The 26,691-nt window shown below is 37.8% G+C and overlaps 2 protein-coding genes across 7 annotated transcripts in view; both read left to right on the top strand.

Annotated features, from left to right (window-relative positions):
* Positions 1-210: 210 nt before the first annotated feature.
* st8sia5 (ST8 alpha-N-acetyl-neuraminide alpha-2,8-sialyltransferase 5) lies at positions 211-24,468 on the top strand. Of its 5 annotated transcripts, XM_048166378.1 has the most exons (9): positions 211-679; positions 10,137-10,244; positions 13,037-13,135; positions 18,660-18,752; positions 19,004-19,090; positions 19,273-19,417; positions 21,584-21,696; positions 21,783-21,875; positions 22,847-24,468. In XM_048166378.1, the coding sequence occupies exons 1-9, from the start codon at positions 549-551 to the stop codon at positions 23,307-23,309; spliced, it is 1,332 nt and encodes a 443-aa protein (XP_048022335.1). In that variant the 5' UTR covers positions 211-548; the 3' UTR covers positions 23,310-24,468. The 5 variants fall into 5 exon arrangements, with proteins under 5 accessions (XP_048022335.1, XP_048022336.1, XP_048022338.1 ...); XM_048166379.1 differs by lacking the exon at positions 13,037-13,135 and having other exon boundaries at positions 214-679; XM_048166381.1 differs by lacking the exons at positions 10,137-10,244; positions 13,037-13,135 and having other exon boundaries at positions 215-679.
* Positions 24,469-25,933: 1,465 nt separating this feature from the next.
* Positions 25,934-26,691, top strand: part of loxhd1a (lipoxygenase homology PLAT domains 1a) — a 49,991-nt gene continuing 49,233 nt past the window's right edge. For both annotated transcript variants that reach the window (XM_048167093.1, XM_048167094.1), the window contains exon 1: positions 25,934-26,611. The gene's annotated coding sequence lies outside the window, so the exon portion shown is untranslated. The remainder of the gene's footprint in view (positions 26,612-26,691) is intronic.

A 26,691-nucleotide genomic window follows, 5' to 3' on the forward strand; every position in this document is an offset into this window, starting at 1 on the left:
TGTTCTTTGGCGTAGTCTATTTTATTTTTTATTATTTTGTTTAGTTAACCCTTTCTGCATTATTTAGTTAGCCTATCATCCAAATGGCGTAACCAAATGTCTTTAAGTTTCTCTTTAACTGCAGTCTTTGCCCCTGCTCTGATGTATGTCCCCTAAACCCCATCACGTCTATTATTAATAGTTTGATACCAGCTTGGGTCTGCAATTCCTCCCTGCCCCATTGGTGCTGATGAGAGGGAGTGGAGCGCGTCACCGACTGCGCGCGCTCCGCATTCGTGACGCGCATTCTGCAGGAGTGTCGCGTCTTTGCAGGTGATGCGAGATTACTACGCTTCCACATACTGAAGATTCACCTCAGTGGGCAGTGAAACTATCGCTTTAACTGACATATGCACGGGCATATTGCTCAAATGCGATACTGAGGCGAAAGGCAGCTGCTATGGAGACTGAGCGCGCATCAGTGCCTGTGAGGACGGTAAACACGCGCGGGTGTGCCTCGATGTGTCTTCTGTAGGGAAAAAAGCTACCGTGGCTTTCTCTTCTGAAGGATGGGCTACTCAGATCCGACAGCTAGTAGAGATCTGCTAGGAAACAGGTCCCTCTGTTTTATTTTCATATGTGCTTTTGGACTGGTCACCTTACTGCAGCAAATCCTCTATGGCAAGAACTACATTAAAAGGTAAGATGGATTTAGCTGATTTTATCAATGGTGCATAATGCAAAAAAAGTGGGTATCTGTATAATAAAGCAAAATCTGTGCCTAAGTCTTCAGCAATTATTCTTCTAGACAAATTCTTCTAGTCATATTGCACCCATATTGCTCTCTTTTAAACTTGAGCTCCATTAAATCATGCCATACACAGTCCCTTGAATGACTGTCTATGCAGCAAGATGCTTAAGTCTGTTTTTCTTCTCCCTCTGTTTATTTTTCTTGCCTTGATTTGTTTTTTCTATCTTCAGCCCTTTAAACAGCTCATACATCTTGCATAAACCCGTGTGACAGCAAAAAGCCATATATTGCAGAACCTTATCATATGCAATTATGTCTATAATACGATATAGGCTATGAAGAAAAATAGTGCACTGGAAGACTGTGATGTAGCCTCTGTTTTTGCATGAGCACATAGCCTAGATTCAAGCACTGGAAATTAATTATGCATTTAAATCATGGTGGTGTTTCATAAGACCCAGATTTCATGCCTTTTTTGGGACCACTTACATCAAAATGACATCACACTAAGAATAAGTCCCGGAAGGTGAATCATTTTAGAGTTTTTTTTGGGAACGGAGGTAAGCAGAGTGAGATGGCTCAGCATTGCGAGGGTGTTTGAGTGCGTGTGTGTGTGTTTGTCTATGTAAAATGGCGTCTCTCTCTTAAGAAGCGCCCCCAGTGCATTATGGTTCCTGCGTCCCAGCAGATGCCCATATGCTGAATTTGAGCTTTCTCACACTCCCACCTGAACCCCCCTCCTGCGTCCACCCCTAACACACACTCAGCATTCATGACATCAGAGCCTGACGGCTGTGTTTTGATTGCATGAATGCTGTCCTGCACCCCGTATCTATTCTGCTGAAGTGGAGAGAAACAAGCGTAGGGGTGGATGATGGTTTTGGCTTTAATGTTACATGCAGACTGCAGATTCAAGCCTATGCAGCAATGGAGACCAAATGGAGACTTTTAATTTTTTTAAATTTAAAAAAAAAAAAAAAAACCTTAATCTCTTTTGTGTTTCCTTAGTGTTGCAGAACAGATCTGAGAATGAAAAACTGAGCTCAGATTAACTAAGAAACCATGTCCTTTCATTATGAAAATGAACTTAAAGCCAAGTAATAGTGTGAATATGAAACTTTTGTCTTCCAAAACCAAGTTATATGGGTTGTACTATATTTTTAGAGGTGTTTTGCCAAAGTAAATGGTATTTACTATTGATAAATGGCCAAATGGTAATTGCTTATTGTAATTGTTTATGGCTTTGACCAAATCCCAACCCCTGGTGAATTATAAAAAAACATTCAAAAATCCCATAGACTTAAAGATATATTAAGGTTGATTCTAGTAGAGGTGCTCATTTGATGATCAATAAACATATATTTGGGAAAGTCATAGAAACGTCATGGATTTTTTCCCCTATGGAAGTTTACCCTTGACGACATCCGGTTCTGTGGATCCCTGAAAATTTCCATGGTTCTCAGAAGTGCAAGTCATCATATTCGGATGAACTTCTAGAGAGATGAATTGGAGATGATGACAGCAAATATATTTTTTTTGTATTTCCATTTGCTCTAGTAACAAAGAAAAAAAATCAATGAGCATTTCCACAACTTTCCAAAAGCGGTAAAATATTGAGAGATTGATTACAGCAGTCAGAAATGAGAAAGATGAATCTGCCATCACTCCTTTAGCTGTAGAAACACCCTCTCAGCTTTAAAATGAAAATATGAAAAACACTAGATTTGTGATGTTGATATCTGTGGAAATGCGTGATCATGCGTATGATGGGATACCGTGTACCGCAAGATAATGGTAAGAAAACAAGTTTTTATTTTTGAGCTGCATGCAACATGAGTCCCTTTTGATTAATTAGAAAACATTCAATGCGACCGTGTTGTCCGATTCATTAACAAACGACTCTTATGAACCAATTATTTTTAGTAAATCAAAAACTGCATCTGAAATTGTATATTTCTCTACTTTACTTTATTATATAGCATTTGACAAGAGTAGCATGTCTGAATTCATAGTATTCATAAAAGGGTAGGCAAAAGTACCAGGATGACTACTTATTCCAGTGAGATTCTGCACTGTAAAATCTAATTAGTTATTCTCTTCATTTGAAACCACAAATAACAGATTTTTTGTTGCATCACCTTCATCAATATAGAGAATTATAGTAATATAAAACTATAAATGAAGTTCCAAGTAACCAACCAAATGAAACACTGATCACCATAATGATCATTTTAGGAAATCCACATCAATTTATGATCTTATGTGTTCTTCTCTCAAAATGTTCAGTTGTATTGACAATTCAACATTCAAGATGACTTTGTATAATGAGTGAATACAATAAGGAAGAGATAACTGTAGAAGTGGAGGAAATGAGTGAAAATTAGTGAATTGCCACACCTCAAAAACTATTTGCTTGAGAAAATTAGTCAAACCAATCAATAAATCTTAACTTAAGTAAAGTTAACTTAGTTAGTACAACATACTTTTTTAGTGGTCACAAAGTAATTATACTTAAAAATAAGTACCTACTCAAGAGAGATGCCATTTCGGATGCAGCCATATGCCCTTGAAGTATGAGTTGGATCTTTCAATGAATCACTCAAAAGACTCAAGAGGTACTTGTTTGACTCAGTTTGGAATCTGAACCGTTTACTGAATTAACTCCGTAAGAGTGGGTTCTGAATCAACATGTGACTCATTATGAAATGCAAATTATTTGTGTTTTAGGCATTTTGTGTAATAATGACATGATGTAGCCTAACACTTTTTTCAACTGTGCCTTTATAAATATGCATTTATTCTAAAAGCATCGTTTATGAAATGTGAGAGAATGTAGGCTACTAGTATTCCGCCATTCTGCCCAACACTGAGAATATAGTTTTATAGACCTACTTACTGTTAATCAATTGTCTAATTTTTGTCTGTTTTTAATCCTCCAAAGAAATTTTAGAAGAAACAAGATTGAGCACACCATTAAAGGTACAGTAAGTGATTTCTGAGAAATGCTGTTGAAAGTGGATTGGACAGAGTGTAACGGAGGCCAGCTAATAGGAGCTGTGTGAGTAATCCTCACTTCCCTGATCTCTAGAGGCGACTGCCGCTAGAGGCTGTGATCTTTAGCCTCCTTGTTAGAGCGCCCGCCTCCCACACCAAAGACCTGGGTTTGAGGCCTGCACAGAGCAGGGCGAGTAGGACCTGAGGGGTTACATTGGTGCCGTGACCCGGATGGGAATGATTTTTAGGGGATTGAGTGTATCGTGACCAGCTAATAAGAGCTGTATGAGTAAACCTCACTCCCCTGATCTCAAGAGGCGCTCTAGTGACTGATGCTAGAGGCTGTGGTCTTTAACCTCCTTGTTAGAGCGCCCACCTCCCACGCCGGAGACCTGGGTTCGAGGCCCGCACAGAGCAGGGCGAGTAGGACCTGAGGGGTTACATTGGTGCCATGACCCGCATGGGAGTGATTTTTAGGGGAGTGAGTGTATCGAGACCAGCTAATAAGAGCTGTATGAGTAAACCTCACTCCCCTGATCTCAAGAGGCGCTCTTGCGACTGACACTAGAGGCTGTGGTCTTTAACTTCCTTGTTAGAGCGCCCACCTCCCACGCCGGAGACCTGGGTTCGAGGCCCGCACAGAGCAGGGCGAGTAGGACCTGAGGGGTTACATTGGTGCCATGACCCGCATGGGAGTGATTTTTAGGGGAGTGAGTGTATCGAGACCAGCTAATAAGAGCTGTATGAGTAAACCTCACTCCCCTGATCTCAAGAGGCGCTCTTGCAACTGACACTAGAGGCTGTGGTCTTTAACCTCCTTGTTAGAGCACCCGCCTCCCACGCCAAAGACCTGGGTTTGAGGCCCGGACAGAGTGGGGCGAGTAGGACCTGAGGGGTTACATTGGTGCCGTGACCCGGATGGGAATGATTTTTAGGGGAGTGAGTGTATCGTGACCAGCTAATAAGAGCTGTATGAGTAAACCTCACTCCCCTGATCTCAAGAGGCGCTCTTGCAACTGACACTAGAGGCTGTGGTCTTTAACCTCCTTGTTAGAGCGCCCACCTCCCACGCCGGAGACCTGGGTTCGAGGCCCGCACAGAGCGGGGCGAGTAGGACCTGAGGGGATACATTGGTGCCGTGACCCGGATGGGAATGATTTTTAGGGGATTGAGTGTATCGTGACCAGCTAATAAGAGCTGTATGAGTAAACCTCACTCCCCTGATCTCAAGAGGCGCTCTAGTGACTGATGCTAGAGGCTGTGGACTTTAACTTCCTTGTTAGAGCACCCGCCTCCCACGCCAAAGACCTGGGTTTGAGGCCCGGACAGAGTGGGGCGAGTAGGACCTGAGGGGTTACATTGGTGCCGTGACCCGGATGGGAATGATTTTTAGGGGAGTGAGTGTATCGTGACCAGCTAATAAGAGCTGTATGAGTAAACCTCACTCCCCTGATCTCAAGAGGCGCTCTTGCAACTGACACTAGAGGCTGTGGTCTTTAACCTCCTTGTTAGAGCGCCCACCTCCCACGCCGGAGACCTGGGTTCGAGGCCCGCACAGAGCGGGGCGAGTAGGACCTGAGGGGGTACATTGGTGCCGTGACCCGGATGGGAATGATTTTTAGGGGATTGAGTGTATCGTGACCAGCTAATAAGAGCTGTATGAGTAAACCTCACTCCCCTGATCTCAAGAGGCGCTCTAGTGACTGATGCTAGAGGCTGTGGACTTTAACTTCCTTGTTAGAGCACCCGCCTCCCACGCCAAAGACCTGGGTTTGAGGCCCGGACAGAGTGGGGCGAGTAGGACCTGAGGGGTTACATTGGTGCCGTGACCCGCATGGGAGTGATTTTTAGGGGAGTGAGTGTATCGAGACCAGCTAATAAGAGCTGTATGAGTAAACCTCACTCCCCTGATCTCAAGAGGTGCTCTAGTGACTGACACTAGAGACTGTGGTCTTTAACCTCCTTGTTAGAGCACCCGCTTCCCACGCCGGAGACTTGGGTTCGAGGCCCGCACAGAGTGGGGCGAGTAGGACCTGAGGGGTTACATTGGTGCCTTGACCCGGATGGGAGTGACTTTTAGGGGAGTGAGTATAACGGAGACCAGCTAATAAGAGCTGTATGAGTAAACCTCACTCCCCTGATCTCAAGAGGTGCTCTTGCGACTGATGCTAGAGGCTGTGGTCTTTAACCTCCTTGTTAGTGCGCCCACCTCCCACGCCGGAGACCTGGGATTGAGGCCCGGACAGATCATGAGGTCTTACACATAGGGTGACCACCCATACCGCTTTGCGTTGCACCGCACAGCATTTTCACCCCTTGTCCTGCACATTGCATATTGGGGAAATGTCCTGTTGGTTTTTATTTATCATATTAAGAAAAAGTGCATGTGTTCTTTTGCCTTTTTAAGAAAGCATTTTATTCTTTTTGCGGTGTAGTTTCACCTATATTTAACAGCGCTTCGTCAGAAGTAACATTCCGCCTTACACAAATACAACAGCCGTTTTTTAAATCCTATCCAATGGTTGAAAAGAAAGGAGTAAACACAGTCACTAGTAGGTTGTGACAGCTGTCAATCAAAATGTGGAGCGGTGATTTGTTTCATGTGTTCCCTGTCAGGAAATAAATGGATAATTCAGTAAATTAAAATTTTACAAGGCAGCATATTAGCAACAAAAAAGAAACGTCCAAGTCAGTGCTGCCTTTGGGCTCAGTGATGTTGAATTAAAATGACATGTAAAATAAAGACATGTTATGTTACATTGTGATGTAATGGTGTTTTCTGGAAGGGACTAAAAGACAAAGTATTTTTATCAGCTGAAAGTCAGAATACAAATGTTTTTATTAAGTTAGATCGACATTATATAACAGTTTCAGGTTATGTTTTAGTGTTGGTAACATGTCCCACATCATCCCACATTTGGTTTGTTTGATGGTGGTCACCCTAGTTACACGACCACCAAAACACTTGTAGCCAGTAAAGGGCTTATACACTCATAATTGGGGTCGTGCCTGTGTTGCATAGCGTGTTTGTGAATTTATGGGTGGAGCTATCAAGATAAGGGTGTGATCCTTTTGGTAGGCACGTGTTTGTATTGGTGATTTCAAATACCAACAGAGTTTCTCAGAAATTGATCACTGCACCTTTAAGTCTTGTACACTATGAAATAGCAACCTCTGTCAGTCCCATCGTCCTTTACATATGTCTGAGCATGTGACAGTGAGAAGTTATTTTGATATTTACAGCAGTGACAAACACATCATTATTACATCTCTCAGATTTCTGCTCTCAGGTACGCGTCGGCCTGGCTGCGGCTGTGGAGACAATGACAAATGCATGCATTAATAATGCATCCACAGAACTGAATAAAGCCACTGAATAAAAAGTCATCTTAAACTCTACTGCCAGGTTAAATTACAATCTAGAATTATTTAAAGCACTTTATGGTGGAATTGGCCTTCTAATGTCATTGCAATAATTCTTAAAGCTGTCATGTAGTGCAGAGGTTGGAGCGGAGTTATAACTAAATATAAAATCGTATTGAACTGGCCAGGGAAAGAAGAGATTGCTGTATATATATAGATGTTTATGCATATGAATCAATTGCAACAAGATTTCATCTTAGATCCGATTACACTGGTGCTAGATTTAGGATCAGCCTCTGCAATCCTGCGCCAGGCTTGAAATTTTCCCTTTGTCCTGGTGATATTGATTTGATAAGTGCAGAAAAAGTATTGACATTTAGCCACTTCTTCAGATGTGACCTCTTCATTATCTACTCGACTGCAGAATAGCATCTGTCCTTCATATCCTCCTCCTCTCTCTCTCTCTCTCTCTCTCTCTCTGTCTTCTTCACATTAGCAGCTGAGTTTGCATTTCTCATCCTGGTCAGTGTTTACAGGAAATTGAATAGCTGATGTCCACATTAAACAGATACTTTCAGGATATGGCTGTGCATGTACTCTGCAGGGAATTTTGTGGCATTTAGTCCATGTCTGTAAGCTCTGAGACTATTTTGCATGCTACTTTCTCTTCAGGGACAATAATGGACCAGAAATAGAGATGGCATCATCTTGTTCACAGATTTTTTTTTTCCCAGTGAAATGCTGTCTGTAAGAAACTGACTGACTGGTTTAGTAAAATTGGTACATTTTGTTTTAATACATTCACTAATACAAGTTTTTTTTTTTTAATCCTATAGTTACATCATCAGCTTTTTATTATGATTTTACAGTATGTTTTAAGACAGCAATGTCTTATCTCCTAAATGCCTGTAAATAATCAGGATTATTGTTTTTCTTCTAACCCAGCATATGACTGACCTCTCTCTCTATTTTTTTTAGATTTTGTGTTTTAATCCATAAAGCATTGAAGTCAAAATGAGCACCAGTGAGATTAGTAAATCCAGAAACGTGCAAAATAAGACCATGTGCAGGGTTAACATTTGCAACATCTGTCCTTAGTTTTAAATACTATATACACTACCGTTCAAAGGTTTGGGGTCAGTAAGAATTTTTTTTTTTTGAAAGAAATTAATACTTTTACTCTGCATGGATGCATTAAATTGATCAAAAGTGACAGTAAAGACATTTAAAATGTTACCAAATATTTAATTTCAAAGAAATGCTGTTCTTTTGAACCTTCTATTCATCAAAAAATTAAAAAGTATCACTATTTCCACAAAAATAATAAGCGGCACAACTGTTTTTTCAACATTGATAATAATCAGAAATGTTTCTAGAGCCGCAAATCAGCATATTACAATGATTTCTGAAGGATCATGTGACACTGAAGACTGGAGTAATGATGCTGAAAATTCAGCTTTGATCACAGGAATAAATTACATTTTAATATATTCAAATACAAAACAGTTCTTTTAAATTGTAAAAATATTTTACAGTATTACTGTTTTTACGTAATTTTGATCAAATAAATGCAGCCTTGGTGAGCATAACTACTTTCAAAAGCATGAAAAAAAAAAAATCTTACCGATCTTCAGATAAAATTATTCATAGTTTTCCTGAATTTATTGTGATGTTTGTAACAGTGAGAGGGTCCTAAGGTGTACAGTATGTGTATAACCTCACTCTTGTATTATATAGCTAACGCAAAGACATACTTTTTTTTAAATGTGTCTTTGCATTAGCTATATAATTTAACAACAAACCAAACGACCATCATTTTAAGGAAAGAAACAACAAGCACACTCAAGCAAGGTTAATTGATGCCACCTGATTTGATAGTTTTGTTATGGACATTTTAAAGTGTCTATCCTAGGGGTGTAACGGAACACAATAATTACGCTTCGGTACGTAGCCTACCTCGGTTTGAGGTCATGGTTCGGTACGTTTTCAGTATTGCAGGGGAAAAAACTAACCATGTTTATTTATTTATTACACTAAACAAACTATATTGCTGAAACTGGCACCAAAACTGCAGTTTATGGAGTTGTGGTAATTAAGGGAAGAGATTTTAAGTGCTTATACATTTGGATGCAAAATATGTTAGCAAAATATTTTAAAGTTCAAATGCGTATGCGGCAATCGTAATATTAAAACGGCTATTAAAGTATGTGAAGATAAACGTAGCTGTCAGGATAATCTTTTATGCGTGATGCAAATACTTGAGTGAATGTATATAATTTACAGGTAAGTATACAACCGTAAGATGTAAGTTCTGACAGGAAAATTCGTCTCAAACCCATTAAACAACACGAATCTGACAGTAGGGCAAATCACGTGGGTTTATTATCCGAGTCTCATTTTGGCGGCTGCGTCCTCCAGAGGCCACGTTCGTCATCAAGGATGTCATATTTAAGAAAAGTAACCGTGATATAATTGACTGTTATTCCTCATGAGGTGTAAAATACTGTAATTTCTTTCTTACTTTGCAATCTAACGGTTGCTTTTCTTAAATGAGGCCGCATTGATGACATATGCAGCCTTCAAATGCGACCTCCAGAGGACACAGCCTTCGAAATGAGACGCAGCTATCGAGTTTGAAATTACGTTCCACACAGGTTAAAATAACGCTGAATTTGTTTGATACACATGAGAAAGACCCATACTGAAAATGTTTGATATGAATACGTGTACCATTACACCCCTACTAAATACTTTTGGCGCCATTGTAGGCTACATTGTGGACTGCAGCTGATCTGATGATATTTCTGTGACTGTAAAGACTTGTACAGTGTGTGAAGGGCTGTTCTGGACTGCATCTTTGTCATGTCACTTGTCTATTCTGAAAGATTTTCAGTGACACTCCTGACAACATACACAAACTTTTACATACTTTGATAAACCACCAATGACATACTCAAATCTAATCTTACAAATCTGTGTGTATTTGTATTTTTTGCTGCCTTGCAAGAATAAATGAAACCTTAAACGACCTGCCTCATTTTTTCACTAGTGGGCAACAGTTTTCCCGCCTCAAAGGAGAGGAGGTGGGCAACTGGAGCGGGCTCATTAGTTACCCCGATGATGGAGGGATGAAGCCGGCCAGAAATGGGAGGAAAAGGTACAAAACAGCACAGAAACCTCTTAACAACACCACTAACACTCTAGAGAGACAGTGAGAGAGAGAGAGAAAGTGAGAGAGAATGCCACATAGCCAATGATCAGCCTCTTGCATGTCTGGACTGGAGAAACATCTAATCCCATCAGCCAATCATCCGAGCAGAAATAACCAGCTGTGGCAACTAAAACCAATTTACGATTATCAGAGCGAATCAGAGGACCAGGAAGTATTTGTCCCATTCGCTTTCTCCAAACCGACCTGCTGTGAAATGAAATGCAACGTTATAAGCTTTGATTTGAAGTTTGAACATCTGAGAAAAAATAGACACAGGTATAAGTCTGTGGTTTTTTCACAACGGAATACTAACTTACTGTTTATTGCACAATATCAATGTATACTAGCAGATTTCTGTTAAAAATAGTAAGTGAAATCATTTGTATTATGTCATAATGCACATTTCAAACAGTCACTAAATTTGATTTCATTATGTTGCATGTTCAGTTTAGCAAGTAACATCCAATTATACTGGAAATGAATGCAGTTATTAATTACATTTTGTTTAGAAATATATTTTCCAGCATAACCAAATAATGAGTAAAACATCTCGGATGTACTTCTGGTTTATTCGTCATATTAGAAAGGGAAGGAAAAGCTGGGCGCATTGCATTGTGGGGAACAGTATTCCATGCAGTTTGCTTTATTGCATACTGCAAGTTATTTGCATGTGGAAATAGCAGGATTAGTATGCTTTTCTGAACAAAGCCACTGCACTTAAATGGGAATTGACTACTTATCGCATAAAGCATTGCAAATGTTGTAGTCAAATCAGATTATGGTACAAAAAAAAAAAAAAAAAAAAAAAAAATTCGATAAGTAATTAATTTTAGGTAGAAAATACTATGTATTTTAAGTTTATTGTTTGTAAACATTATATTTATTAAATGATGTATTCAATATGATATAAATGTTACACAGCCCTGCATCTGCTTATTTGCAAAAAAAAAAAAAAATCTAATTTGATGATGCTAAGTTCGAAAATATCAATAAAAAAATTTCCATCACATGCATTTTTTTTGTTTTCACAAAATAATAATGAAGATTTTGCAACTTAAATATATGTATCAGCCTTAATGCACTTATTAAAATAACAAAAGCAGTTAAATTTTTATGGGTTTCTGCGGGTCTTAAAAAGGTCTTATTTCACCCTTACACAAATTAGGAGCAGAAGTCTAAAATTCATAAGTCTAAAATTCATAAAGTCATGGCATTAAATGTTGTATGCATTGCAAAAAATGAATATCTTCCTTAGTATTTTTGTCCTGTTTTCCAATACAAATATCTAAACATCTTTAAATCAAGATACATTTACTTGAATTGCAAATGTAAAATGAAATCTTGAAAAATTCATGAGTTATGAAAATCAGTCTGTCAATGAGTTATGAAAACTTCCCTTCTGAATTCAGTTAATTTTTTCTGAATTCAGACATTTGCACTGGAAAACAAGACAAAAATACTAAGGAGAACATCACTTTTTTTGCAGTGTGTTTAGAAGATACAAGTTAATGTTATTTTCTTTACTTGGTCTTAAAAAGGTCTTAAAAACATCTTAAATTTACCTTTATAAAAATCTGCAGAAATCCTGAGCATTTAAAAGGAATCATTTAAAGGTGCTCTATGTAAGTTTTTGACTGTATTAAAGCATAAAAATACCATAATATGTTTGCAGATATTTATTAAACATGCTCAGTTGACATACTTGTTTCTCTGAAAACCATTGCTATAGCCAGTTATTTTACTTTGAAATTTGCGTTCTGTGTCGGAATGTTTGTTTTTGTTTTGGTCTGTGCAAGGCCGCACGTTGCAAATTTACCCAATAGTATTTCACCACCCGGGGCTGCCAGTTGGCGGAAAACACATGCAGCAAATTGCAGCCACGGAAGCCAGCAAACAAACTGGGTCGGAGATCGCAGATTCTACCCGACCTTAAAAGCCTCAGCATCCATCTAAAAATCTCTATGAACGGAAGCGTATTAAAACGCGATATCATAAATCAATAAATCAATTAATTATCTTACAGTGTGTAAGTCTCCTCACCTTCCAATGTCGCTCCCGTCGCGTGTCTTTAAACTGGCAACCCGCGAGAGCGTCGATCCTGAGGAGGAGGGGGCGGGGCGACCAATATTTTGAATTTGGACTGCAGTACCCATTTCAACCACAAGCTGTCATTCTTACATAGAGCCCCTTTAACTTAGTCTGCAAAGGAGTGGAAAAATATGTTCAAATATGTCAAAGAACACAAGTTTATAAATAAAAAAGCTTGCATTATGTAGCATTTTCTTCTGTCAAAATTCTAACCTTCAAATCATGGATTAGGCATAAAATAATGTCATACATGTAAACAGATAGTTTGACCTGGCTCATAGGAAGACTAAGGGAATAATGCAAGACTTCTTCACCTTACAAATGGTTGTTGAAACCAAAAATGCTATATCATGTTTTGTGAGAAAGCAAAACAGGCACTATTTTTGGAATCAACACCCCAAAATTAGTAAGAAACAAGTATTGGATTTCATTCAGCAAATATGATGCAGGGTGGTGTTATTTATAGTATTATCAATAATACATTATAAAATGATATTATCTATATGATCATTTCTCTATGGAGAAAACGGATGGGATTTTTACCTGCTGTTGTGCTCTTTTGTGGTTTTCAGTACTGGGACAGGAACTGAAGGGTCATTGAACCACACATTTAAACTCTAAACCTAATCCACTTGTATGCATCTTGACAGATGTGTCCGTCAGAATTTTCTGCACTCTGAGGCTCAGAGCTCCATAATTATCACGCCCTGCCTAGCAGATATTCAGAAGAAAAAAAAAGAAAAGCAAAGGTAGGCCACACTGATGGCATCTCCAGTTCACCTTCTTGCCAACCTTACGTCCCCCCTTGAGGATGTCTCTTCGTTTTTTTCCATCTGGTCTGAGAGGGTCCGACTGCTCATGCTCAGTGCTCGGCGCACCGCCAGTCCGTTTGTGCATGTTGTCTGCAACCTTCCATCCGCTCTCGACCTTTGACCTCTGACCCCCATCACCCCCTTCCCCTCTGCCTGAGGTTGGGAAGCCCTCCTTGTGTTCCTCTGGATGTCATGGGTCCCTGTTTCTGTGTGTCCCATCATGCATTTCTTAACCCACCCCCCCACACACCTCACCCGTGTGTGTCATGAGCACACTTGAGTGTGTGTGTGTGTGCACGCAAACGATTTGTGTAGTGCAGTGTGTGTGTGTGTGTGTGTGTGTCATGTGACTTGATTCCCGCTTGCACATTGCACCGCCTCTTTTTGACCTAAACAAGTATTTTCTTTTACGGTTTTTCTTTTCATCAAAAGAAGATTGTAACATGTCGTCGAGGGTGTATGACTGATCTCACATAAGGTCGTTCATGATTACCCAGTGTGCACCTTTTCAGGCTACAGCACAGTCACATGTCATGACGTCACTCCAGTCAGAGATGTATGGAATCGCTAAATGTGTTTCTTTTTCTTCTGCCTTGCCTTCCATTGCTCCTTCACTTTATTTCTCTCTTCGTTATTTTGTCATTGCTCTTTTTTTGGTCATTGCTCTCTCAATTAGCCATTATTTGAATTATTCAGTGTAACTATACGTGCATTAGCATTTAAACTACTAAACAGCATTGATTTATTATTATTATTATTATTATTATTCAAAACTCAGCTTTTTATTTTACAGTATAGTAGTATTACTGCAAAAATAATAATAATATTACAATTAAAATATTTGAATAATAATAATTATTATTATTATTTACTATTTATTATTTATTAATTATATAATAATACTTATTATTAAATACTAAGCTTTTTATTTTATATTACAATAGCATTATTGCAATAGTAATACAATACAGTAATAATAAAATTCATTATTTTGAATAATAATCAAATACTTAGCTTATTTTACTGTGCAATAATATTGCAATAATAATATAATAAAATAATAATAGAATTATAATATTTCAATAATAATAATAATAATAATAATAATAATGCAATATTTTTTAATATAATGACAGTTATTATTATTATTATTTCTATTATTATTATTAATATATAGCCATATTGAATGGGGGCAGGTTTTCCTTTTTTATGACAGCTAAGACATGAGATTGAGCCAATTGAAAGTATGATTTGGAACATGTTGTTATATAACAAAGAAACTGGTGTAGTGTTTGTAGCCTTTTACGTAAAATAACGTGCATGTTAAACTCATTTCACATTGGCGTAATAGCACCCATTAGCATGGTGGTTGATAGATATATAGGAGGCCTTTGGCTTTTGCAAAGACAGTTAGCAGCCATTTTGGCTCTGATCTCATTTACAATATCAGTAAGTGGTCTGCTCTATCAGGCCGTCCACCATTACTGTCCATTTAAAGCCCGTTAAAATGGAAACACAAAGCACTGAGTATGTTTTCATAGATGCCATGCCTGAGGCAAGTCTGAAAATGGCAAACAGAGACATATAATGAGAAAAACACTTCTTGACACACTCTGTTTTACAGTTTATTCATTTAGTCCATGTTTTTAATGCATATTTTCTGTATTTCTGTTTCACAACCAAGGTGAGGACTCATGTTCATCCATTCAGTCCCTGCTGCCTCTTCTCATTGTGGTGAAACTGTTATTTCTTTTATATTTCTCCTCAGAGAACATCAGAAAAGACCATTTTAAGCTGAATGTGTCTTGCATATGAGAAGGAATTTGTTTTCAAAGTTGCTTGTCAAGGTTTTCTCATGGAATTCCTGTTATAATTTGGAGCCAATCCATATAGGATCAAACAAGAATTCTGTTTTACACCACACAATTAGGGTACGTTTACACGACAAATGTATTAAAAACAGAAACGTTTTTTCTTTAGACAGATGACAACGTTATTAAAACTATCCCCGTTCACACGGATCCGCAAAAATGACTAAAAACGCTGTATTACGCATGCCAGACAAGTAGTTGGCGATGCCACTTCAGGCTTGTTCGAGATGCATCGGCGCCGCACAGACCGATTCAAAAGCATAAGGAGCTGTTTGCTCTCTAGCCGCTCTTGCGTACTGTCATACGCCGATCGGTCTGCACAGCGCTGACGCATCTCAAGCCTTTTGTGAATAAATACCGCTATTTGATATTCTTCTCATTATTTCCCTATAGTGGCTAATAAATCAGAAGTCTCGCACATTCACAGAAAACACGATGAAAAATAAGGTGGATAGACTAAACTTATAATACACGTGTGCATGATGTCACCGTTTTCACAGATTCACGTTTTTGCAGTTAACATGGAAATGACACAACATGTCCTCCAACCAATACGCCCATATAGGTCGTTTGTCACTTCCCTGAATTATAACCCATAGGAGCGTTTGCTAAAGTTGCGTTAATGAAATAAAAAAATGAAAAAATGCGTTAATGAAAAATTATGTTTTGCTAAATAGAAATAGGACAAATGGCGGGTAAGGGACCATGTAAAAAGTCCACACATTGCATTTAAATGAACACGCATTATAACGACGGAGTTATACAAAAATTACTAAAGTTGCGCCCCTATCAAGAACGGGACACTTTCATCTTAACTTTTATCTGCATCATATTTTGGGTTTCGTGTAGCTCAATTGGTAGAGCATTGCAATATACAACTATATGCAATCATGTGATCGTACGATCGTGGGTTCCATCTCAGGGAATGCATGTGCTTATAAAGTGTATATGCACTATTCCTCACTAAGGGTAGGTTTAGGGATGGGGTAGGTGTAGTCGTTAATGAAAAAAAATAAGTTTTGCTAAATGGAAATAGAACAAACGGCGGGTAAGGGACCGTGTAAAAAGTCTACACATTGCATTTAAATGAACACGCATTATAATGACGGACATACGTCATTTCATGACGACAGACATAACACGACACTGTCATTATTTTAACGCCAGCTAGAGGGCGCATGACTTTAAAAACGTAAATATATGTCATAATAAGGTGTTTGAAAAAACGACTTAGGGTCATTTTTTGGAGGACATTCTCAAATGACAACAGTATAGTTTTCAAAAACTTGCACTTTAAGAGTATGTTGTTAAAACGAAGAAGTTTTTCCTTTGAGTTTTCCGCTTGCAGATGCTGTCAAAATGATCCCCATTCATACGAATCCGGTAAAGCGACTAACAACGCTGTATTCTGCTGGCATGCCATTAGATGCCGATAAATGTTAATGAACTGCGTAAAACGCTTAAAAAGTAAACGTTGTCGTGTAAATGGCCCCTAAAAACCGTTTTCAAAATTTTTGCATTTTCAGGCCACCAAAACGCCGCTGTCATGTAAATGAATGGCCAAACGCATTAAAAGTTTTCCGTTTTTTGTTAAAAACGGTGTCATGTAAACAGCCCCTAAAGCCCGGGATACAGTGCGCGATTATTGCAATCCTTTAAGATCATTACAAATCACACTGTGCGACATGGATCCGTTGAACTTCGGCACGACATGCATGTAGACTGTACGATAATGACACCTGACGACTCGTAGGCTACGATGCAAGTTTCTATAGAAGAATAAAATGCATTAGCATGTGCTAGTGGTAAACAAAAATACCATGTTGAATCACACTTTGGCAGTTATAGATTTTATGTGTGCTGAAAATAAAAAGGAAGCAGGAAAATAAGAAGGGAAAAGTACGGAGCACCGCACATGACATGCAAGAAAAATAAATAAATTGTGCGCACAATTTACTATTTCGTTCCCTTGATTTACTTATTCGTGCAAACAATTTACTAATTCATTCCCTCGATTTATTAAATGATTAATGATTATTAATGATTTATAAATTGAGGGAACGAATTAGTAAATTGTGCGCATGATTTACTAATTCGTTCCCTCGATTTATATATCATGCACATGATTTATAAATAAACAAAAATAGTACATCGTGCGCACGTTTTAGCAAATCGAGGGAATGAATTAGTAAATCGTGCGCACAATTTAGCCTACTATTTTTTTTCCTGCATGTCATGTCTGGGGCTCTGTAAAAAAGAGCTTGAGGTAAGCGGTTTTAAGTTTTAGTGCCATGTCGTATTTTTATTGGCTGGTCAGTAGACGTAGGTCGTAGCAGCAAACACACTGTGCGATGATCAAGCTGAATTTCTGACACTGTCAGAAAACTATCGTAGGTTGTCTTTGGTCACAAGACCAGGAAAACGGCCATCTTTGAACCTCTCTCACTGTACGACACAAGACCACCGATTAAGAGCCGCAGAAATCGCCACGATTGTTTCACGATGGCAATCTTTCGTCTGGGACAGCCAAAAATCGTGCAGTGTATCCCGGGCTTTAGGGAGCACATAAGCATTTCTGTGTCACAGGTTAATGAGTCAAAAACAGTGAGTAAATGTTTTGTAATAAAAGACTATATTGCAAAAGATTGTATTGCTAAATAGGTTTACAGTGCATTTTTAGTGTGTTTTCACATGAGTTTCCATGTCACTCTGGGAAAACCTGTATATATGAAGGAATTCAATTCAATGCACATTTATTTGTATAGCACATTTCACAATAGATATCGATTCAAAGCAGCTTTACAGAGAATGCATGTCAACATTACAATTTAGAGAACTGACCTTGAAAAATTAAGTTTATAAGGAATTTTACAAGTATGATCTGTAGACCTGGAAAAAGTATGGACATTCATAAAATGAATACATTTAAATAAATAAATAACATTTTTGTGTAGTTATGTCAAGCTCTAAGTTTATATGTATGTATATAAAATGATATAATATTTTGAAAATATAATATTAAAGAAAACGAATCACAAATGACTGGAAACTGGAAAATACATGTACATTTGTAAAGTGTAAACATTCAGTTTTTAAAACTTCTGGAATTTAATTATTTCATAGTGGATAAATATTATTTTATTAAACTAATTTAAATCGCCACTCCTAGTTTCTGTAAATAAAAATGTTTGAACATGAGCAGCTTTCTCATTACAGCAGAACCATCATGAGAAATATCATGGAGCTTCAGACATCGTCTTTGATAATTAGGGGCTTCGGAGTCAGAAAGTTTGAGAGCCGCTGCTCTAAACTCTTAATATGCAATACACATGGAGTGTAAATAAAGAAAATATATTATTCGGTTCTTAGGGGATTCATATTTGATTCTGTTAGGATTGGTTCCAAGCTACAATTGAAATCCATGGGCATTCCTTCAGGATTGTTTGACAAGACTATAGAAATGCAAACGTGCAACAAGGATCTTCAGTTAGGCTCTCCATGGTTGAAGCCCATCGCAGGTTGTTCCTGCAGTGTGTACATGTGTTCAGGTGGAAGACAGGACGAGTGTTTGACTCTCTGTTTTCTGGCAGGTATCTGGAACGCTCCGAAGGCTCTTTGGAGTTCAACTCCACTTCCTGCAAGGAACTACGGCAAGAAATCACAGATGTGAAAGTACTGACCATGTACGTTTCTCTCTCAGATGTCTGTACGTAGAGAGTGAGCGTTCCAGCGGGAGTCAGATTTCCTGATGAATGTCTCATCTCAAAGGACAGACCTTGTAAAAAGAGCATCTATTTAAAGAAATATAATATCTGAGCAAGAACGCAGTTTCCTTTCCTTTCTTTAATAGTGATTTCTAAGGAAACTGCACTTGTACTATTGCTCATAGTACTGTGTCTGTGATTAATTGAATTTATGTGTGCGTGTGTTTTAGGGTAAAGACTTCAGAGCTGTTTGAGCGATGGAGGAACCTGCAGGTGTGTAAGTGGGAGCAAAACAAGGAGGAGACGGATAATTTCAAGTGAGTCACACAAATACGCGTCCACTTTTTCCTTTACCGTTATCTTTTATCCCCCAAATTCAACACAGTCTTAATGGGAGTTCTTTGTCAAAAACAAAGGAAAGATGTCATCTCTCTCGACGTCCAATAGGATTCTTTTGTTGTAACAAAGTGATGATGTCATCTCTCCCTCTGTCCAATAGAATGTCTCTGTCACGTTGCTGCAATGCCCCCTCCTTCCTGTTTACCACGAAGAGAAACACTCCCTCTGGCACTAAACTGCGTTACGAGGTGGATACGAGTGGACTCTTGCACATCAGCCCGGAGATTTTTAAAATGTTCCCTGATGTGAGTGAGAGTAGTGTTAAATCTCATTTACAGTGCTTGTCTTTGACTACATGAGCTTGGAAGAGCGGATTTTGCTAAAATGCATAGCTAATTTCTATTGGAAGTTTAATCATAATTTTGAACTTCCTAATTGGAATTTAAATCCTAATCGGAATTTTCTTATTAGATTCCTTTTTGTTGGATAGTTTAGAACATTTAGTTCCAAGAGGATAAAATGAACATCAAAAGAAAATAAACTCATATAGCGCCTTTATCTCGTTCCTTTTTTTAGTAGGAAGACATTATTCCAATATAATAGAAGTAGAGTTCTACTTTACTTGAGGTATTCATAATGTATGCTATCATCCTTTCTGATATAATTCTAACCATATTAAAATCCTTCCTGAAATTGGTTGCTTTTCATGTGTTTTAATGCATTATTATATTGTCTGTGTAACAATGTGTTATAATTAGGGATGCACCAATAGGATTTTTTTGGACCAATACCAATTTTAACAAACAATTATTGGCTGATTCCAATACCGATAGTTGTCTCTTGATCTCTTATTTGAAGTTTTGTCTTTAAAATTGATAGTGTTTTGATTTATTGCTGCATCATCAAATAATTTCTATCAAACATGGACTGGATCCATTTAACATTCAGCGGGCCAGCATAAATGCATAAATACAACAGAACAAAGATACATATGAAATAAACACTGCTTTTTAGGTTGATTTTGGACCTAAAAAGGTCTAAACAGTTTTCAACAGTTTGGAACAGTTTCAGGTACAGAAATAAAGTGTAAAATAACACTGCATATTCTTTACTGTATAAATGAAATACATTTTAATCCTTATTAAAGTTACAAATATTGTTTTGTCAAAAGTAGTGAGTGAATTTTTTGGTCTTTTGTTGTTTGATTAACATTAAAACACAGACAGCATCGCAGCAGGAATATTAGGCTGCTGTCACTTTAAGAGCTGCACGGATCCAATATACTGTTAAACAAGTGTTTTATTTCGCAGCTGTTTACATTAATTTAAGACATAACTGACTATCAGAGTTAAATCAACTCATATGGTCCCTCTCTAAATAGTGTTAAAGTAACACTGAAGCAGAGTTAAAGTTAATGAGATGATTAAGCAATTAATTAAGTGATGAATGAGCATTAGTGATGAACACCTGCTGTTAACAAGCAGAATCACTGAAGAAAAGACAATCCTCCTCTGCTGAGATCTTGAGAGACATAATGTATTTCATCTTCAGTTGATTTCATCTAAGACTGTGGCAGAAGTCAGTTGTAGTTCTTGTGTTTCTTTTTTCTTCAGTGATTCTGTAGGTGTTCATCATTACCGCTCAATCATAACTTAATTAATCACTTAATTATCTCATTAACTTGAACTCTGCTTCAATGTTACTTTAACCCTATTTAGAGAGGGACCAAATGTACACTGAGCAGAGTTGATTTAACTCTGGTGATTTTGCTGTGTATGTTTACAAGGATACGCACCAAGACAGCTATTTCGATATAGTGCCTTCACGGAGTTAATTGATAAATATCAGTGGCTAATACATCAGTGCATCTCTAATTATAATGTATTATAACTGTGGTTAAAATCATGCAATGCATTATGAGGTGCATTACAAGGCATATTTCATTAAAATACTTATAATACTTTATATATAAAGTGTTACAAAGTTCTGATTTAAAATCTGCTCAAAGAAGAATCAAATCAGAATATCAAAATCCTGTAGAAAAGATCATTTGATTCACATACAATTCTTATTATTTGAATCAGTTAGAATTCTTCAAGATTTATTCCAAATGATGATATTATTCCAATCAGAATCCTGAGCACATTCCAATTGGATTGTTTAACCAGAGGTGCAGGAGAAAAGAAGATATAGTCTGATATCTGCGTATATGAAATCATTTTATACACACAGATGTCATTTTTCTTCAGTTGAATCTCCTGCATGAAGCAGCCACACCCTGCCTAACATTATGAATCAAACATCTTTAAGTATCAAGGCAAGCGTTACCTAGCAACTTCTGCAGTGATCACACCCTAGAAACTCTATGACTGCAACAGTTGCCAAGCAACCATCTCCAAGCAATCATCTATGTAATCCCATTTTGGTTCATCCTGCCCTGTTTCTGAATGTATTCTCTGCTCTGACTGCAGGACATGCCCTATTCCAAATCCCAGTTTAAGAAATGTGCCGTCATCGGGAACGGCGGTATCATCAAAAACAGCAAGTGTGGACGAGAGATTGATGCCACTGACTTTGTCTTCCGGTAAAATGCAGAAGCATTGTGTGTGTTTGTTTATATGTCATGGGAATATTTAGAAACAATCTCATCATGTTCAAACTCTTTTTCAGATGTAATATTCCTCCTATCTCAGATATGTACAGTAAAGATGTGGGATCTAAGACTGATCTTGTAACAATAAATCCCAGCATTATAACTGAGAGGTACACACACACAAACACATCTATATGATCTCGTTAGTATTCATATGTAAAATGTACACATACATTTTGCACTGCTATGAGTGTAATATTGCGTTTATACAACAGTTCGGCGGAACAAGTGTGTAAATAAATAAGAAACAACAACAGAGTGTCTTTAAAAATGCTCTTTTGTGCAGAACTACTTCCTTTCGCCATGGATTCAAATCTCAATTCGACAGTTTAACAGTTGAGCCCAAGCCTCCGTTACTAATTTGTCACTTTAAGGAAGGAACATTGAGTCGCTTCATTGAAGATTATTGTATTATGTAGAGTATTATGGTTTTATGAGAGAGAGATCGAGTCTGAAAGAAACTGAAGTCAGTTGTAGTTCTTGTGTTTCTCTTTTCTTCAGTGATTCTGCTTGTTAACAGCAGGTGTTCATCACTAATGCTTAATCATCACTTAATTAATTGCTTAATTATCTCATTAACTTTAACTCTGCTTCAGTGTTATTTTAACACTATTTAGAGAGGGACCAAATGTACTCTGAACAAGGCTGATTTAACTCTGGGGATTTTGCTGTGCACAGTGCTAAAACAACTTCCTCGTTCTGACTCACTCATAAAGATAGTCTGAAATCTGATGAAACTGTTCTCTGTGGGTACATGAGCACTGAACGGCCGCTGATGGCCTGGAGCTTGCATCTGCGAAAGCGTCTAAACAAATGAATAGGCGCTATGTTTATAAATGAATCACATTTGTGGTCTAAATAACTACATTCTCGCCTAAAAAACTATTAAAACTACATTTCATGATGAAACAACAAATATATATATATATATATGACCTGGACATATTCTTGGCAGGTACATCTAAGAAATGTGTGCTATAACTACACTTTATGCAAAAAATACCTATGAATACTAATGAGATCAGTTTGCATTCCTGTAACACAACCATTGAGACACTAATTCTGTCTCTATTTGCACCAGGTTTCAAAAGTTGGAGAAATGGAGGAAGCCATTTTATGATGTTCTCCAGAATTACGAGAACTCTTCGTTGGTTTTGCCAGCGTTTTATAACACGAGGAACACCGACGTGTCATTCCGTGTGAAGTACATGCTGGACGACTTCGAGTCCCCCCGCGGCGTGTTCTTCTTCCACCCGCAGTACCTGATGAACGTGCAGCGCTTCTGGGCCGTGCAGGGCGTGCGCGCCAAACGCCTCAGCAGCGGCCTGATGCTGGTCACCGCTGCGATGGAGTTATGCGAAGAAGTGCATCTCTACGGCTTCTGGGCGTTTCCAATGAACCCCTCTGGAATCTTCATAACGCACCATTACTATGACAACGTCAAGCCCCGGCCCGGGTTCCACGCCATGCCGTATGAGATCTTTAACTTCATGCACATGCACGCTCGCGGCATTGTGCACGTGCACACGGGCCCCTGCAGGTGAAACGGACAAGGGTTGGCGCCGAAGGTGCGATCTGATTGGTTCGTTTTGTAGAGCTCCTCCCATTTACTGGCGCTACGGAACTTAGACTTACGCATGTCTACTTGCGTGTGTGCAAATTGCAGCCTTAAAGGCCAGGCGTTTTATTAACGTGTTTTTACAAAATCATGTCAGGACGGTTGCAAAATGGTACGTGTTTCTTGTTTGGTGATTTTCTGTAGTGGTGTCGTGTTTGTGTATCCGAACAGATGTCACGTTTGAAACTTTGTGAGGAGGCTTCATGCGCCAAACAATATCACAACAAATGATGTACCCTTTTTCTGCAGGGTAGCTCCGCCCACTGTGGAATCTCATTGGTCCAAAATCCCAGTCCACTCAGTTGTATATTACCATAAAATATATTCAAATTGGCTGAGATTGTTACGTTGCACCTGGTAAGACACCTATAAGAGTCCTAACACTGTTTTAAGAGCAAGTTTAACATTCATTAATAGCCACATCAGTGCATAAAGTAGACTGAGTTTGACATGACATTAAGTATTTCAGTTAAAACATGTATGTTTCATACATGTATTATATATAATGGTAGATGCTTGTACATGTTTAGCGCAGGGTCTGAAGTCATGTTTGATCATTTTTATGACACACATTTGTTTATGTTGAGGAATGTTTTTGCAGTCCATTGTTTTTCTCTCCCTCTGTCTCTCTCACGCACACACAATCTGTGATTGAGGTTTTAGTGTCTTTTAAATCGACTGATCATGTTTATAATGCTGAACTTTATATACTTTGTTTTCAGGTTCTTGTAATATGATATTGTGATAACAACAGTGTGACCTTATCACTTTACCAAGAAATCAACTTTTTAATATCTATTGAGATCTTGATTTCATGAAGCTTGAAGACATCTTAAAGGCATCTATCTCTCTCTCTCTCTCTCTCTCTCTCTCTCTCTCTCTCTCACCACTGATTTCTTAAACTGCACAACAATATCAGTTATTCTATTTTTACTTTTTATTATTTATGCAATTTTTATTTAAATTTTTTCTATATTAATCGTGCATTGTTTTTTGTCGTCAGTTAACCTACCATTGTTTTGGTAACACATATGTACAGTTATTTGTCAAGCCAATAAAGCACACAGATCTGCTACTCTTAAAAAGTGAGTTCTATGGTGTTTTATATTATTTTTAGTGTGAAAAGTTCTTTCTCTCTCTCTCTTTCTCTCTCTCTCTCAGATATCCAGGGTTGGTGTCGGATGTTGATCCAGTAATAAATAATTGATCAGTTTCAGAGGTTAATCAGTGTTAATCAGACAAACATAGTTTGATTTCTCTGGAGTTCTCCTTTACCTGCACACACACACACAGGTTTGTTTTGCTATCTTAGTGAGGACATTGCATAGACTTCCATTGATTTTATATCAGGTCAATTATATTTTCTATCACCTAACCCAACCCCTATTCCTAAACTTAAACATGTGCACATCACTAGATTTAAATAAAAACATCTTTTGGTTGATTTATAAGCCTTTTAATTTTGTGAGGACCAGTCAATGTCCTCACTAGTGGGTTGTGAAAGGATTTCACAATATAAATGAGGACATTAGTGTATTTTTTTCTTCCTTGGTAAGTTTAAAAGATAAAGAAGTTGAAATCCACCAGATAAATTAAATAAGAAATAAAAACAATAGTATTTTTGAAATCTGAAAAAGAGATTAACTGGAGAAAATCTGAGGAAATAGAATATGTTTTCTTATGAATAATGCCCTGGAATGATTGCGTTTGTATAAATAAAATAATTTAAAATTACTGATGGAATGTATAACTTAACAAGCAGTCTCATTTGTTAACATTGCATCAACTAACATGAACTAACGTTATTAACGTTTAGGGTTATAGTCTAATAAATTTTCATGTTGGCTCACAGTGCATTAAAGGGTTAGTTCACCCAAAAATGAAAATTAAGATTAAGATATTTTAGTTGAAATCCGATGGCTCCGTGAGGCCTCCAGCCAGAAATGACATTTCCTCGCTCAAGATCCATAAAGGTACTAAAAACATATTTAAATCGGTTCATGTGAGTATACAGTGGTTCAATATTAATATTATAAAGTGATGAGAATATTTTGGGAGCGCCAAAAAAACAAAATAACGACTTATATAGTGATGGTCGATTTCAAAACACTGCTTCAGGAAGATTCGGAGCATAAATGAATCAGTGTATCGAATCTGCTGTTCGGAGCGCCAAAGTCACGTGATTTCAGCCGTTGGCAGTTGGACAGGCGATCTGAATCATGATTCGAAATACTGATTCATTTATGCTCCGATGCTTCCTGCAGCAGTGTTTTGAAATCGGCCATCACTAAGGCCTAAATCGTTTTGTTTTTTTGGCGCACCAAAAATATTCTCGTCACTTTATAATATTAATATTGAACCACTGCACTCACATGAACCGATTTAAATATGTTTTTAGTACCTTTATGGATCTTGAGAGAGGAAATGTCATTGCTCCCTATGAAGGCCTCACGAAGCCATCGGATTTCAACTAAAATATCTTAATTTGTGTTCCGAAGATTAACGCGTGTGGAACAGCATGAGGGTAAGTAATAAATGGCAGAATTTTCATTTTTGGGTGAACTAAACCTTTAACTAATGTTAACAGATATGACATTTGACATTAAAATGTTTCATTATCTAAGCATAACATTATCTTAGGATAAGTATTGTTTATTGTTAGATCATGTTAATAATGTTAACGAATGAAACCTTATTGTAAAGTTTTACCTGACAATGACAAACTTTAGGGTTCTGGCTATATAGTATGAGGTCTGAAAGACAATGAATCAAAATTCAGTTTACGTGTAAATGTAATACTTTTTAATTTACTCATGGAGATTGGATTTATTCTAAATACATAATTTATTTGAGCACCTGCAAAATGTTTTCATTCTCAGCAAGAATAGTTCACCTAAAATGCATTGTTCACTCATTCAGAGAACTAGATCAGAGAGCGAATCGTTCTTTTGAGTCTTTTGAGTCCACTTGGTTTACAAAGCGGACTGGACACACACAAACACTGACAAGAGGGTCAGATGTAAGTATATTAGCTGGTCAGCTTACCCATTTGTTGTCTCTACAACAGACTGTTTAGTGAAGAGTGAATTATTTAACATATGGTGTGTGTTCTGTATGTGTGTGCATCATGACAACGCTCTGTCGGTCATATCGCCCTCTGCTGGTCATGTTCATTGCTAGTAAAAGTGTATGTGGCCACAAGATGTTTCTCTGCGTGTGCAAACTGAAGTAAGTTGTACGAAAAGATAGATAGACAGTTGCGAGTTATTGTCTTTAAAATGAATATGGCTGGTGTTTTATTGTGGTAA

Source organism: Megalobrama amblycephala, linkage group LG18 (genome assembly GCF_018812025.1).
Source record: "Megalobrama amblycephala isolate DHTTF-2021 linkage group LG18, ASM1881202v1, whole genome shotgun sequence".
In the NCBI taxonomy this organism is placed as follows: Eukaryota; Metazoa; Chordata; class Actinopteri; order Cypriniformes; family Xenocyprididae; genus Megalobrama; species Megalobrama amblycephala.